Genomic DNA, 15508 nt, shown 5'->3' with positions numbered 1-15508 from the left:
GCAGGCCCGGGACCCGGCAGCAGCGGGGAGCGGCGCCCGGGACCCGGCCTGGTTTTCCTTTCCTGCTTCACATGTGGGACACTGAGTCCCAAGCGGGCACAGATGAGGCTACTTCGACTCGCCAGCCCCGCTCTGCGACCCCCTTCCTTCTCTGCCCCCATCCTCCAGACCCTTCTGGGCACACCCCCGGAGCCGCCGCCCTCCCTCGCTCCTTCCCTGGGCCTTACCCCTCCTCTGCGGCGGCCGGGCTCCCAGCCTCCCTTCCAACCACAGCTATTTCCAGGAAGGGGGGTGTGGGTGGAGGGGGTTCTCCAAACAAACCCAAGACTTCGGAGAAAGAGGGGGCCCGGCTAGGGGAGGAGTTGACAGGCTCTGGAATGTTACAGGCGGGAGGAGGGTGAGGGTCCAAGTGGGTCTAGTGATGCCTTCCCAGCCCTCCTCAAGTGAGCTACTTTTCCCCTCGGGACTGGCTCTTAGGGATTCCATCCCTGCCTCCCTTCCGAGGTGCGAGTGCCACAGGATGGGAGGGACTCACGGCCACAGTGGATCCTGACCACCCCACCCCTCACCGGACTCACTGCTTGGGCATCTCCTTGCTGGGTCTGGGTGGGGAATGTGAGACCAGTGAAGGTGACAGGATGTCTGGGGACCTGTTCCAGGTGAGGGGACTTTCAGCCCCTATGGAGGCAGCAGGAGAGCGAATCCTGTAGAGGAATCCTGGTCAGGGCCATGTGCCATAGAAGGTGGGACTGGACAGAAAAAAGCCACCCCCACCGCCCACCTTGTCACACTGCCCCATCTCCCCCAAGCAGGGCTGGGGGCTGGACAAGGCCAGGCCCGGTTGCCCACACTAGCCAGGGGCCTGGAATGTGCTGGGACACAGCCAGCCTGGCAGGATGGGGGTGGGTCGCAGAGCCCGTGCTCCTCTCCAGTTACAGGCCGGGGGCCCAGGCCTGCCACACAGATGCCACCTTCTGGCCAGGATATCCCGAGGACACACTTCTTGGCCTGGAAAATTGGAGCTTCAAGGGAGAGGTCTCAGGCTAGGCCCAGCCCAGTCAGGTCCTCACAAGGGTCTCAAGTGGGCACCCACAGCAGGCCTCACTCCAGAGAATGCAGGATTCTCCATCCCAGAGAACCCATCCTGACGGGTATGAAGGAGCAGGAGGCACGTAGAAGGGATCCCGTGGGAGAAGCCAGGGCTGTGGGAGTTGCCTGAGTACTGGGACATTCAATAAATACCATGCAAATGAGAGGGGCACATTTGCACATTCTTTCAAGTGACAGCTACAGCCGGTCCCAGGGGCTGCTGTCCACAGCTTGGGGCTGAAGACTCCCAGGCCATTAACCCCTTAGCTTTTAGGGAGATTACTCCCCCTTTTCCAAGGCCCCATCCACCTCCCTCCCTTGACTCCCAGGACGGGAAGTTGGCCATGTTCCCAGGAGGGAGGCGGGAGGCCCATGCATGGGGGTGGAGTATGTGTTGGGAGGGGGGACCTCCTGTCCAGTCCTCAGGCCCTGGGACAGCTGCTGAGGAAGGAGAGCAGACCCAGGAGAGCCATGAAGGTAGTACTCAGGCTTCGGGGTTGCGGCGGGGGGAGGGTGCAGCCCTTGGGTGGAGAGCCCAAGTTGCAGGGCTGGAAAGAGGGCTAGGGATCTGTGAGATCATGTCTGAAACAAAGCCAGGGAATGGGTGAGTGGGGGGCACTGTGTCAGAAGCAGAAACCTGGGGGCTTTCAGGAGAAGGGCCTCATATGCCTTAGGCTGTGGCAGGAAAATGGATTACTCCCCAAACCTGAGCAAAGCAGTCTTGTGGCTGGAACTTGGCCTTGCAAGGTGTATTGAGGGTAAAGGTGGACGGTGCATGCTTTCCTTTTCCTACTTCATACAGAGTGAAACTGAGACAGGAAGGGGGCCCCCAGTCCCATTTTTACCTGACTCTCAGGACACACTTGGGATCCTGGGCCTGCCTGCTGGTAGTAGTTCCCAGCTCCACTCCCTCCCCAGCGGAAGTCCCTCGAGAGCTTGAGAGTTCTGGCTGGAGCCTGGCTGGGACACACTGTTCCCCACTTGCCCTTTAGCCCTGCCCTGAGACCAGAATTCTCACCCGGCCCCACTGGGGGCAGGATCTCAAGACCATGGATCCCTGCAGATCCCTGGAGAGTGTGGTGTCCCAGGTGTGGGACAGCTCCAGAGTTGGGGGAATGGGGGGAGCAAAAGATCACAGGCTGATACTCCCAGCAGGGTAGATCCTGGGAATCTGATCTCCTGGCCTCCCCCACATCCTCCCCCCTGCACTTCCTGGAGCAGCGACCTGCCCCCTTCCCGCCTGCACTTCCCTCCACTTCCAGGGCCGGGCTTCTCCTCACACCAGCCAGACAGCCTACCCTCCGCCCAGGGGAAGCGGCTGCCTCCGCCAGGCCGCTTCCAGGAAGCCCCGGGCCAGGCCCCAGCATTGTTCAGGCCCTGGGGCCAGCACCCCAGCCAGCAGAACACCATGAAGTCCAGCGGCCCTGTGGAGAGGCTGCTCAGAGCCCTGGGGAGGAGGGACAGCAGCCGGGCCACAAGCAGGGTAGGAGTGCCCACCAGCTGGGCAAAAGAGGGGCAGGGGTGGAGGTGCGGGCAGTGGGGGAGGGGACCTGGAATCAGGCCAGGCCCTCTTCCCAATTTCAGCTTCCTCAGCCTTCTCTCCTGGCCCAGCATCCCCTCCGGAGTGGCCAGGGCTGTAGTGTGAGGGGATGTTTGGGTTAGAGTGGGTACCGCTGTCTGTTTTGGCTCTTCTCACCTTCCCTGCGCTAGCCTGGGCCAACCCTGGGGGTCCTGGCCCCCCAAACCTAAGCCCCAGGTACCTCACTGTAGGACTTTGCCACGCACTATCCAGGTATCCTAGAGCAGACTCAGAGATCATCAGGCCCCTTCCCTGGCCCGGGGAAGTTTGAGGGAAATGGGGTGGCAGGGCAGAAAAGGAGAGAGGAGAGGGAGTCAGGAGTGCTTTGGAACAGGAGGTTTGCTTTCCACTGACAACATCCATATCTGCTGCTAATGCCTGCATGCTCCCAAGTGTCCTAGTGGGTCCCACAAACTTGGTCCAGCCCAGAAGTGTTGCAGGGACAGTCAAGAAACCAGAGATGCTGCCCACATCCCCATCACTCCCTTTCCCAACTTCCCAGCCTTGCCCCAAAAGCAGCAGCTCAGGACAACCTGAGATACTACTGTGATGGGCCCCCAGGAGGTGAACAGCAGGAGTCTGAACTCCAGAGGAGGGGGAATATGGGTAAAACAGAGAGGTGGCAAGAAGACAAGCTGTCCCCAGACAGGGGATAGGCAGAGTGAAGCCACAGTGGGAGGGGAAGGGACTGAGATAGGCCTGGGCCATAAGGGGGCATCCCAGGCTCCTGCTTCACTGCACCTCTGGATCAGGAGGGGCTGAACAGGGAATCTGGTCCACTCCTTCCTCAGTCAGTGTGTGAATGAATCCCAAGTGCCAGGGGGCAGGGGGTCAGGGGAGAGCTCACAGCATCCAAAACCAGCTAAACATCTCTCCCCAGTGACAGGCCTCTGTTTCCCTCCAGCATGACCACCCCCCTTATACAATTGCTGTCTGCTGCCTCAATGCACAATGAGTAAACATGTTGTTCTGACCGTGGGGGAGGAGGGCATGTCAGCTGCCTGGAGCGTGGGGACAGCGGGAGCTAAAGGAGCAGGACTGGCTGAGGCCACTCCTGCTGGCTCAGTCTGGTGCTGCAGGACTGACATACAACACGTATGTCTGGAACCTCCCTGCTCACTCTGCACACAGGTCTCCATGCGGGGAGGACAAGATGGGAAGAGTCAGGGAGTACCCCTACTGCACCAGGGGGAAAGCCTGAGCATGTGGGCTTTCCACAAGGGCATCACATACCAGGGCCACGTGAGGGGCCCAAGTGAGTCCCTGGGGAGGAGCTGACCCAGCAAAGGTGACGCAAGGGGTCAGATTCCATACACAGTTGAGGACAGACCAAATGACCGCCCTGAAGCAGCTGTGGCCAAGTGCGTCCTACAAGTTTGAGGGCTTGATCTGGATGGAGGAGACCAGTGCAGTGCTAAGGCAAGGCTCCTGCCCAGTCCCGGAGATGAAGATGGGCCCGCTGGGAACTCACACCTCTGTTTGTCCTTCCACCCTCAGCCTAGGAAAGCTGAGCCTCATAGCTTCCGGGAGAAGGTTTTCCGGAAGAAACCTCCAGTCTGTGCAGTATGTAAGGTGACCATCGATGGGACAGGCGTTTCGTGCAGAGGTGAGGCGCTCTGTCCTGTGACTCTCAGACCCTCCACCCAGTACCACTGTGTTGCACAACTCCCGCAGGCCAACTCACAGCTCACAGCAACAACTCAAATGTAATATGCTGCTCCTGGATTAGGCACAATGGCACCTAAGAGGCAGCTGCCTCCCCCTTCAGATGGCCCTGGCTCCCCATGACAGATATCCCCACAACCCAGGAGACCCAGTATTCTCCACCATCTTCCCATCCTGACTTGTGACTGTAGTCTTCCTTCCCTCCCTTCCTCCTCACCTCCACCCATCCTGGAACGTTACCCCTGGCCTGGGCAGTAGTACCCCACTGCCACACTCCTCCCTCAAAACCTAGCCCTGCTCCTCCGCCCTAGCCAGCCCAGTCCAGCTGGGATCCTGGAAGTCCCAGGATCTGGTTCCAGGGTCTGGGAGATGAGGGAAGGCCATTCCTTCCACTGTCCCACAGGCCCCTGCTAACCCCTCTCCTCCCCCTACCTCCCCTAGTCTGCAAGGTGGCGACGCACAGAAAATGTGAAGCAAAGGTGGGTATCTGATTCTACCTGATAGGGGGAGAGGGTCTGGAGTCCCTTCCTCCTCCCAAACAGGCTTCTCCAACCACACTGGCATCAACCCTCCACCTCCACCCCTCTCACTATTGGGGAACCCCTCCTGGGTGGGAGGGGTGCTGACTGGGCCCTTTAAGAACCACCCTACTCCGCCTTCTGGAGGGCTGGCCGGCCCAGGCGGGTGGACAGGGAGACAGCGTTTGTCTTGGTGCTGTGCCCAGGCTGCAGCTGGCGAGAGGATGGGGGTGGGGAAGAGGAGGAGAATGAGGAGGAGGAAGGGTGGGGTGGGTGGGGGGTGGGGGAGTAGGATTTCAGAGACTGGGCAGCCGGATGGGCTGTGCCTTCCCTCTGGGGAAGGGTCCTCAAAATGCCTGGGCGGGCCTTGTCCTGGGCCCTGGAAAAACTGGGCCTTTCCAGAAATAAGCTGTAGATAGCACCCACTGTCCACTGGGCACCCAAGACAGCCCTATCTCTGAGGAGGTTCCCTGGTCTTCCTGCAGGGCAGGGAAGGAGGGTCCCAAGGCCCTGGAGCTGGCTTGGGGGAGCTGTGTGCCCAGGGGCGGGGTCCCCCGGTGAAAGAGGCCAGTGTCCGTCCCTGGCCATGGCCTGCCTGCGTGCTCTATATATAACTCCTGCCCTGCAGCTGGATGAATGGGGGTCTGTGTGGGCTGGGGGCTGAGCGCCAAGAGCAACAAGTGGGGGGCCTGGGGGGTGGGGGACCAAGAGGCCAGAGGGGAGGTGCCCTTAAATAGCACAACCTCAGCTGGAGCCTGTGCCCATCCGCTGAAGGCCCCTCCACCTTCCTCCTGAAGCTGAGGGGCTACCCCATCCTCAAGCCCAGGAGAGCCCTTCACCAGGAGCTCAGTTCCTTACTCGGTCCCCTTCCAGGTGACTTCAGCCTGTCAGGCCTTGCCTCCCGCGGAGTTGGTGAGTGCGCTCTGGGATGAGGTGGGGAGGGCAAGGAACCTGGCCATGGTGTCCAGAGGTCTGGTGGCTCCAGAGAGGGCCCCCAGGAGATGACCTTGAATGGAGTGCTGTGGGTATTGCTCATCCTACAAGGAAAGAAAAAACTGTCTAAGTCCTCTGCTGATCTAGTGCCCTTGGGCCTGCTGGGGGTAGGACTCCTCTCCCCTTGTTCAGTACAGCCTTCATCAGGACACTGACATTCCCTTCCACTGTCCCCAGGCCCACACTCGTCCTTGCCCCTGCTGTAACCACTCCGTTTTCCTCCCCCATCTCCCTCTAGCGGCGAAACACGGCCCCAGTCAGGCGCATAGAGCACCTGGTAAGGTGATGCTGGAGGAGGAGGGGGAAGCAGGTAGCTTTGGGAGTAAGGATCTAGATTTCCTGAAGACAAAAGTGCATGGCTCTGGAGTGGGCAGTCTAGAGTAGGGGGCACCCAAAGAGATGTCCAGACACTGTCTGTTATCCACCAGGGATCCACCAAATCTCTGAACCACTCAAAGCAGCGCAGCACTCTGCCCAGGTAAGTAAGGGTGCTGGGGTGGTCCCACGTGACCCCCTTTCCGCCGGCCCCACACCTCAGCCCAGGGCACTGCCCCTCAACAAAGCTCCCCGGGACAGCCCCCCACCCGCAAAGCGGTATTCTCCCTCCGGACCGACCCACCCACGCTCAGGACCCACCAGGCTTCACCTGCTGCCCAACAGACAGCCTTCCCATCACACTAGCCACCTCCGGGTGCCCCGCCCCTGCGTTCATGCGTAGGCTCCCCGTCCCCAGGAGCTTCAGCCTGGATCCGCTCATGGAGCGGCGCTGGGACTTAGACCTCACCTACGTGACGGAGCGCATCTTGGCTGCCGCCTTCCCCGCGCGGCCCGATGAACAGCGGCACCGGGGCCACCTGCGCGAGCTGGCCCACGTGCTGCAATCCAAGCACCGGGACAAGTACCTGGTGAGGGGCGGGACCATCAGGAGTCAGCCAATGAGAGGGGCGTGGGGTCCAGATGGGCGAGGCTGATCACTGACGTCACCCCCGGAGGCGAGGCCGCCAGTGGGCGGGACCAGAGTGGTGGGGGCGGGGGCGGGGCCCGCAGTGGCGCCTGGAGCGGCGCAGAGAATCCAGGAACGCTGGCTACTCGGCTGTGACTAGCTAGGCCGGGCCTTAGCTACCTTCTTATTTCTTTATTTATTTACTTTTTTTTTTTGAGATGGGGTCTCACTTTGTTGCCCAGGAGGTGATCCGCCCGCCTCGGTCTCCCAAAGTGCTGGGGTTACAGGCGTGAGCCACTGCGCCAGGCCTGCACTTTGTTTTAGAGGAAGATTCTTACTTAGGATCCACCTCCACCTCGTGCCTCATTGCCGGAGGTCACTTCTGTCTAAAGCCCTCCCCCTTTATTTCAGCTCTTCAACCTTTCAGAGAAAAGGCATGACCTGACCCGCTTAAACCCCAAGGTATGAAGGAAATGGCCTGCCCAGTCATTAAACCAAGCCACCCCTACCCCAGAAGCCCCCAGCTTCCTCGTTATTAATAGTAGCAATTGGCATCTACTTCACTCTTAAGCACTTCCCCCCTCTCGCATGACATATTACTGGAGACACCCCAAAACGTGATGCAGCAGGTATCAGCCCATTGTATAGATAAGGAAAGTGCTGAGGTTATCATGGACAACCAGCAGATCCCCAACCTTGCCCCCAGACCCCTATGCCCTGTCCCCTTTCCACCCCGCCTGTCTCTCTCTGTTGGTGGACCCCAGCCCCAGTTGCACCCCTGCACTCTCCCCAGGTTCAAGACTTCGGCTGGCCTGAGCTGCATGCTCCACCCCTGGACAAGCTGTGCTCCATCTGCAAAGCCATGGAGACATGGCTCAGTGCTGACCCACAGCACGTAGTCGTACTATACTGCAAGGTGGGCCACGACCTCGGGTTCCCTGGTGCCTGGAGGCTCCAGGTCAGCCTGGAGCCCCCAGACCCTCATCCCTGTCTCTCTGTCTCTCAGGGAAGCAAGGGCAAGCTCGGGGTCATCGTTTCTGCCTACATGCACTACAGCAAGATCTCTGCAGGGTGAGGCTTCCAGCATCCGAGTAGCCCCTTCCCCAGTGGCCCTTTCTCCAGCTGGCCCCTTAGGAACCCATCTCCCCTGGAGCCCACCTCTTCATTGAAAGTCCTTTGCTGGCAAGTTAGCATTTCCACCTCCCTTTTATCACTAGTACTGCAACACAGTCTGCAGTAGATGGTCTGTAAAGTTTCCTGGGGCAGCCACAAACAGGGTGGTGTAAAACAGTGGAAATGGGCCAGGTGCCGTGGCTCACACCTGTAATCCCAGCACTTTGGAAGGCTGAGGTGGGCGGATCACCTGAGGTCAGGAGTTTGAGACCAGCTTGGCCAACATGATGAAACCCTGTCTCTACTAAAAATATAAAAATTAGCCGGGTGTGGTGGTGGGTGCCTGTAATCCCAGCTACTCAGGAGGCTGAGGCAGGAGAATCGTTTGAACTCGGGAGGCGGAGGTTGCAGTGAGACCACATGGTGCCGCTGCACTCCAACCTGGGCAACACAGCGAGACTCCATCTCAAAAAAACAAAAAGCGGTGGAAATATACTGTCTCACAGTTCTGGAGGCCAGAAGCCCCAAATCAAGCTGTCGGCAGGCCTTTGCTTCCTCCGAGACTCGAGATAGAATCCTTCCTTGCCTCATTCTACCTTCTGGTGGTGGCCGGCAAGCCTTGGCGTTCCTCAGTTTGCAGACACATCGCTGTAATCTCTGCCTCTGTCATCACATGGTGTTCTCCCCGTGCATCTCTGTCTGTCTCTTCCTCTCTTCTTATAAGGACACCAATCATACTGGATTCAGGGTCCACCCTCCTTCAGTATGAGCTCATCTTAACTAATTATGTCTGCAATGGCCCTATTTCCAAATAAGGTCACATTCTGAGGTACATGTCTTTTGGGGGGATATAATTCAACTCGTGAGATGGTTTTGTTGCCCCATTTTACAGATGAAAAAACTAAAGTTTAGGGAATAATTGCCTGGGGCCCAAAAACTAGTAAAGTGACTGTACATGGTGCTTCTCATTCTCATTACCACCACTCTGAGCTTCCTCTAGACTCAGGAGATCATATCTCTCCTCCCTCCCCTGGGGCTCAGGGATAGGAGGCCAGGATGAAGACTAGTCCCTAATCCCCAACACTGGCCTTGCTGTCCCCAGGGCCGACCAGGCACTGGCTACTCTTACCATGAGGAAATTCTGCGAGGACAAGGTGGCCACAGAACTGCAGCCCTCCCAGCGTCGGTGAGCAGCCTGGGTGGGGATGGGCCAGAGGAGCAGCTCCCTTCATGGCTCCCAAGGCCAAGACTCTCGTATTCATGCAGCACACCTTCACTGAGTGTGCCAGGCGCTGTGCCAGGTGCTGAGAATTCAAAGCGGACAAAGCCCCTGCTCTCATGGAGCTTTCATGCTAGTAGGATGGAAGGCAGTAGACCTGGGAATAAATAGATGAGGATGTCCACCATAAAGAGAACCTGAAGGACAGTCGGGGCCTGCCACTATAAAGTGAAGCAGAGCTCTGGGGAAAGAGCTTTGAGGCAGAGGGGAGCAAGAGGCATTGAGATTAGATGCAAGGAAGAACTTTCTGGTGACCTGGTAGACGGGAAGGAAGTGCTGAGGAGAAGGGCCAGCTTTCTAAGGGTGGATGGTTGAAATGATACAAGGTGACCTCCAGAGGAAAAGGCTTATGTTCTCCTCGACCCGCTCTCTGCCAGATACATCAGCTACTTCAGTGGGCTGCTGTCCGGCTCCATCAGAATGAACAGCAGCCCTCTCTTCCTGCACTATGTGCTCGTCCCCACGCTGCCAGCCTTTGAACCCGGCACAGGTGAGTCTGCCTGAGATGTGCTCCCTAGGGAGAGCCACCTTCAGGCGCCTCCACTCAGCACCCCTCGGCACCTTCTCCTCTGCCCCTCCAGGCTTCCAGCCCTTCCTTAAAATCTACCAGTCCATGCAGCTCGTCTACACGTCTGGAGTCTAGTGAGTGCTCTATTCCCAGGCCCCTGACACTTCATGGCCAGGGCCCCGCTTGCTCCCTGCATTCCTTCTTCTCCAGCCTCCCCAGACACCTGGGCAGGGCTCAGACTCTGGTCTCCTGGCTCCCCCTGACTGCATAGCCGCCTCTGCACGCAGGAGCCTCTGGTTCATCTCTGCCTTCTCCTCTCTCCCCACAGTCACATTGCAGGCCCTGGTCCCCAGCAGCTTTGCATCAGCCTGGAGCCAGCCCTCCTCCTCAAAGGCGATGTCATGGTGAGGGGGTCCTGGCAACAAGGAGAATCCCGAAGATGGGGCAGGGGTTGGTGGGTAGCCACACAGTCACCAATTTGAGACAGATTGGAGGGCGAGTAGAGAGATCGCCTTGAGATCGAGGCAGGGCAGAAGCTGTGACTAGGCAGTCCCCAGGGTGGAAGCACAGAAGAGGACATGAGGCCTGATTCCCAGCCTCCTGCCTTTCCCCCAGGTGACATGCTATCACAAGGGTGGCCGGGGCACAGACCGGACCCTGGTGTTCCGAGTCCAGTTTCACACCTGCACCATCCATGGACCACAGCTCACTTTCCCCAAGGACCAGCTGGACGAGGCCTGGACTGGTGAGTCTGACACAAGTGGCCTGGGGCTGGAGCCCAGGTGGCAGACAGGCAGGTGGCAGGCAGGCAGGAGAGTGTGGTATGGGCCAGGGGCCTGGCTCTTCACTGTCCACTCCCCATAGATGAGAGGTTCCCCTTTCAAGCCTCCGTGGAGTTTGTCTTCTCCTCCAGCCCCGAGAAGATCAAAGGTAAGAGCAGGGACATGGGCTGGGGACTGAGGGCTGCCTCTCCTCTGCTCCCCAACACCCGAGTGGCCTTCCACAGGCAGCACTCCACGGAATGACCCCTCGGTCTCTGTCGACTACAACACCACTGAGCCGGCTGTGCGCTGGGACTCCTATGAGAACTTCAACCAGCACCACGAGGACAGTGTGGATGGTGCGCAGGGCAGCCTGCAGGGTGGGAGGTACAGGGTTGTGGCAGGGCCCTGGAGGGGTGGTGGCCAGGGAGAAGAACACTCCCTCCTCCCCAGGCAGAGCCCATTCTCGAGAGACACCCCCGGCCCGATGGCTATCTCCAGTGCCATCCCCTCTCATGAACTCTCTCTCTCCCTCCCTATTCCTTGCTTGCCCTCCCTCCCTGATCCTCTTCCCCACTCAGGCTCCCTGACCCACACCCGGGGTCCCCTGGATGGCAGTCCTTATGCCCAGGTGCAGCGGCCCCCCCGGCAGACCCCCCCGGCACCCTCTCCAGAGCCTCCACCACCCCCCATGCTCTCTGTCAGCAGCGACTCGGGCCATTCCTCCACGCTGACCACAGAGCCAGCTGCTGAGTCCCCTGGCCGGCCACCCCCTACGGCTGCTGAACGGCAGGAGTTGGATCGCCTCCTAGGAGGCTGCGGAATAGCCAGTGGGGGCCGGGGGGCTGGGCGAGAGACGGCCATCCTAGATGACGAAGAGCAGCCCACTGTGGGCGGAGGCCCCCACCTCGGAGTGTATCCAGGCCACAGGCCTGGCCTCAGCCGCCACTGCTCCTGCCGCCAGGGCTACCGGGAGTCCTGCGGGGTCCCCAATGGGGGCTACTACCGGCCAGAGGGAACGCTGGAGAGGAGGCGACTGGCCTATGGGGGCTATGAGGGATCCCCCCAGGGCTACGCTGAGGCCTCGATGGAGAAGAGGCGCCTCTGCCGATCGCTGTCAGAGGGGCCATACCCCTGCCCACCTGAGATGGGGAAACCAGCCACTGGGGACTTTGGCTACCGTGCCCCAGGCTACCGGGAGGTGGTCATCCTGGAGGACCCTGGGCTGCCTGCCCTATACCCATGCCCAGCCTGCGAGGAAAAGCTGGCGCTGCCTACAGCAGCCTTGTATGGACTGCGGTTGGAGAGGGAAGCTGGAGAAGGGTGGGCAAGTGAGGCTGGCAAGCCTCTCCTGCACCCAGTGCGGCCTGGGCACCCGCTGCCTCTGCTCTTGCCTGCCTGTGGGCATCACCATGCCCCGATGCCTGACTACAGCTGCCTGAAGTCACCCAAGGCAGGCGAGGAAGGGCACGAAGGCTGCTCCTACACTATGTGCCCCGAAGGCAGGTATGGGCATCCAGGGTACCCTGCCCTGGTGACATACAGCTATGGAGGAGCAGTTCCCAGTTACTGCCCAGCATATGGCCGCGTGCCTCATAGCTGTGGCTCTCCAGGAGAGGGCAGAGGGTATCCCAGCCCTGGTGCCCACTCCCCACGGGCTGGCTCCATTTCCCCGGGCAGCCCGCCCTATCCACAATCTAGGAAGCTGAGCTACGAGATCCCTACGGAGGAGGGAGGGAACAGGTACCCATTGCCTGGGCACCTGGCCTCAGCAGGACCCTTGGCATCTGCAGGTGAGGGGCACCAGAGTGCGGAATGCCCAGGGCAGAGGAGGTTCTGGAAGATGGTGGGAAAGTCAAGGGGGAACAGGGTGAGGAACAACTAAGCCAGACAGAAGAGCCCCATCCTGCTCACAGCCCACCTCTCCCCTTCACTGCAGAGTCGCTGGAGCCGGTGTCCTGGAGGGAAGGCCCCAGTGGGCACAGCACACTGCCTCGGTCTCCCCGAGATGCCCCAGGCAGTGCTTCGTCAGAGTTGTCTGGTCCCTCCACGCCCCTGCATACCAGCAGCCCAGTCCAGGGCAAGGAAAGGTATGCAGAGGGGCCGGGGACACTCGAGTGCTTTCTTGTCCAAGCAGTTGATGAAGGCAGGTGGGGTGGGAGCAGCCACAATGGGGGCTCTGCTGACCATCTGCCCTTCCACCCTACAGCACTCGGCGACAGGACACTAGGTCCCCCACCTCAGCGCCCACTCAGAGACTGAGTTCTGGCGAGGCCTTGCCCCCTGTTTCCCAGGCAGGCACCGGAAAGGCCCCTGAGCTGCCGTCGGGAAGTGGGCCTGAGCCTCTGGCCCCTAGCCCCATCTCTCCGACCTTTCCTCCCAGCTCGCCGAGTGACTGGCCTCAGGAAAGGAGTCCAGGGGGCCTCTCAGATGGCGCCAGTCCTCGGAGCCCTGTGCCTACCACACTTCCTGGCCTCCGCCACGCCCCCTGGCAAGGCCCTCGAGGCCCCCCAGACAGCCCAGATGGGTCTCCCCTCACTCCTGTGCCTTCCCAGATGCCCTGGCTTGTGGCCAGCCCAGAGCCGCCTCAGAGCTCACCCACACCTGCTTTCCCCCTGGCTGCCTCCTATGACACCAACGGCCTTACCCAGCCCCCACTTCCTGAGAAACGCCACCTGCCTGGGCCGGGGCAACAGCCAGGACCCTGGGGCCCAGAGCAGGCATCATCGCCAGCCAGAGGCATCAGTCACCATGTCACCTTCGCACCTCTGCTCTCGGATAATGTCCCCCAACCCCCAGGTATAAAGGCCTTGAGGGGGTTGGGGTCACCTTGAGAGAACCCTTTTTCCTGGGATATAGCATGGATGGGGACGCGGGGACCCTGGGTCTGAACCTACTCCCTCCCTGTCCTAGAGCCTCCTACACAAGAGAGCCAAAGCAATGTCAAGTTTGTCCAGGATACATCCAAGTTCTGGTACAAGCCACACCTGTCCCGTGACCAAGGTGAGAAGCCAGCCTGCCGCCACCCAACTCCATCCCACCCTCCTGGGTGTCTGTCTTGGTTTTAAGTCCCATCCTGTTGAAGCTCTTGGCTCCTCCTGTCTCAGCTGTGTTTACTCTTGGCTGAGCGTTTACCAGCAGGTGATTCTGGGCTTTGGGCCAAGGCGGTGAGATCCAGCATGGTCAAAGGCCCTGTGAATCCTAGAGCCCTGTCCTCAGACTCCTACCACCACCACAGCTGCCAGGGCAAAAGAGACCCATGGAGCTTGTCGGCGGAGGAGGGGGGCTGCATGGCGCTCAGTCCACCCCTGTGAAAACTTCTCCTCCTCACTGCCCGCTACCCCTCACCCTGCAGCCATTGCCCTGCTGAAGGACAAGGACCCTGGGGCCTTCCTGATCAGGGACAGTCATTCATTCCAAGGAGCTTATGGGCTGGCCCTCAAGGTGGCCACACCACCACCCAGTGCCCAGCCCTGGAAAGGTACAGAACGCCCAAACCTGATTGGGGTGGGGATGAAGTTGGGGGGTGGTGCCAGAGGCAAGGTAACAGGGCGGGTGGGGGTGATGTGCGGGCCATGCTGCTGTGGAGGGGAAAGGCAGGAAAAGACCTCAGCTAGTTGGGAAAGAATCCCATTAGGGAAGAAGCTGGAACCTGGAATCCTAAAGCCACAATCTTCCCCTCTTCCTCTCAGGGGACCCCTTGGAACAGCTGGTCCGCCATTTCCTCATCGAGACTGGGCCCAAAGGGGTGAAGATCAAGGGCTGCCCCAGTGAGCCCTACTTTGGTGAGAAGCAGGAGCTGGGGGAAGGCTACATTGGGTCGGTTTAGGGAGACGCCAAGGGATCTCAGGAGGGTGGAAGGGAAAAGCGGGGCACCCTGGGCACCTCAGGACTTTCCCACCTCCTCGCCCACAGGCAGCCTGTCCGCCTTGGTCTCCCAGCACTCCATCTCCCCCATCTCCCTGCCCTGCTGTCTGCACATTCCCAGCAAAGGTGGGTGTCTGGTCATCTGTCCTCCCCACCTCTCCCCACCCCCTGCAGCCAAAGCAGGATCCAGAGGTCTTGGCTCCCCGCCTTCCCTTGGGGAGGCAGAGGGAGTGCTCCAGCTTGGGGAACGCTCTGCCTTCTGAGCTTCTCTGTCGGTTCTCATTGCCCTCAGATCCTCTGGAAGAGACCCCAGAGGCTCCAGTGCCCACCAACATGAGCACAGCAGCAGACCTCCTGCGTCAGGGTGCTGGTAGAGACTTCCCCTCCGCTCCCCTCCCTCTCCCTGGGCACCAAGGGGGCATTGTCGATACAGGGCATGGGGCACTGAAAGGCCTTGGGGTGGGGGAGCCCTGGCCAACCCATGAGGGCAGGGGAGCCCCATCCTGTTGGGGATGAGGAATTGGGTCCTCAGCCTAGGGTTTCAAAGTCTCATGAACAAGAAAGAGGATCATGGGGTGGTAGCAGGGAGAAACTTGTTAGAATGTAGATTCTCAGGCTTTTCTGCCTCGCTTCTGACTGTAGTTCCGGTAAAGTGGAATCTGCCTTTTTAACAAGTCATCTATGTGATTGTAAAGCATGTGACAGCAGTAGCTGGGGAATGTGCAAGAGCTGGTGGGGGTGGCTAGAGGATGGGCACTCCCTCTGTGACCCACTCCCTGCCCCCATAGCCTGCAGCGTGCTCTACTTGACCTCAGTGGAGACAGAGTCACTGACAGGCCCCCAAGCCGTGGCCCGGGCCAGCTCTGCAGCTCTGAGCTGCAGCCCCCGCCCAACACCAGCAGTTGTCCACTTCAAGGTGTCCGCCCAGGGCATTACACTGACGGACAACCAAAGGAAGTATGTGTACTCAGCCCTGTGAAACCCCATGCTTAAGGCGCCTAGGGGTCCCCATTTTTGAGTGTGACCTTCCCCACCCTCCTTGCAGGCTATTCTTTCGCCGCCATTATCCAGTGAACAGCATCACCTTCTCCAGCACTGACCCTCAAGACCGGAGGTGAACCTCCCTCCAAACCCTTTGCCTCAAACCCCCATGGTCCCACCAGCTCCCACCCCAGCCCCAGCCCCAGCCCCAG

The 15508-nt window shown here is 59.8% G+C and overlaps 1 protein-coding gene and 1 long non-coding RNA gene across 5 annotated transcripts in view; one reads left to right on the top strand and one right to left on the bottom strand.

The window, feature by feature from the left end:
- LOC105503585 overlaps positions 1–6746 on the bottom strand; it is a 9174-nt gene extending 2428 nt beyond the window's left edge. The window contains exons 1-2 of the long non-coding RNA XR_001000504.1: positions 6629–6746; positions 5710–5888 (exon numbers count right to left, since the gene is read on the bottom strand). This is a non-coding gene — a long non-coding RNA (uncharacterized LOC105503585). The remainder of the gene's footprint in view (positions 1–5709; positions 5889–6628) is intronic.
- The window catches only part of TNS2 (tensin 2), a 17494-nt gene that overhangs the window by 679 nt on the left and 1307 nt on the right, over positions 1–15508 (top strand). Inside the window, exons 1-28 of one of the 4 annotated variants that reach the window (XM_011930556.1) lie at positions 2369–2572; positions 4166–4274; positions 4775–4812; positions 5725–5763; positions 6083–6121; positions 6273–6322; positions 6578–6749; positions 7199–7249; positions 7581–7703; positions 7794–7858; positions 9003–9086; positions 9557–9669; positions 9761–9821; positions 10016–10091; positions 10303–10432; positions 10552–10617; positions 10694–10807; positions 11030–11954; positions 12150–12241; positions 12388–12538; positions 12658–13247; positions 13362–13451; positions 13804–13929; positions 14141–14233; positions 14364–14441; positions 14608–14685; positions 15104–15272; positions 15361–15429. In XM_011930556.1, coding sequence (XP_011785946.1) covers positions 2498–2572; positions 4166–4274; positions 4775–4812; positions 5725–5763; positions 6083–6121; positions 6273–6322; positions 6578–6749; positions 7199–7249; positions 7581–7703; positions 7794–7858; positions 9003–9086; positions 9557–9669; positions 9761–9821; positions 10016–10091; positions 10303–10432; positions 10552–10617; positions 10694–10807; positions 11030–11954; positions 12150–12241; positions 12388–12538; positions 12658–13247; positions 13362–13451; positions 13804–13929; positions 14141–14233; positions 14364–14441; positions 14608–14685; positions 15104–15272; positions 15361–15429 — 3866 coding nt within the window. In that variant the 5' untranslated portion in view covers positions 2369–2497. Of the gene's footprint in view, positions 1–1266; positions 1567–2213; positions 2573–4165; positions 4275–4774; positions 4813–5724; positions 5764–6082; positions 6122–6272; positions 6323–6577; positions 6750–7198; positions 7250–7580; positions 7704–7793; positions 7859–9002; positions 9087–9556; positions 9670–9760; positions 9822–10015; positions 10092–10302; positions 10433–10551; positions 10618–10693; positions 10808–11029; positions 12242–12387; positions 12539–12657; positions 13248–13361; positions 13452–13803; positions 13930–14140; positions 14234–14363; positions 14442–14607; positions 14686–15103; positions 15273–15360; positions 15430–15508 lie in introns of those variants that run through there. The other 3 variants (XM_011930553.1, XM_011930554.1, XM_011930555.1) reach the window with 3 other exon arrangements.

Source organism: Colobus angolensis, unplaced genomic scaffold (assembly GCF_000951035.1).
Source record: "Colobus angolensis palliatus isolate OR3802 unplaced genomic scaffold, Cang.pa_1.0 Scaffold87, whole genome shotgun sequence".
Taxonomy (NCBI): Eukaryota; Metazoa; Chordata; class Mammalia; order Primates; family Cercopithecidae; genus Colobus; species Colobus angolensis.
This window is presented reverse-complemented; position numbering and strand designations above follow the sequence as displayed.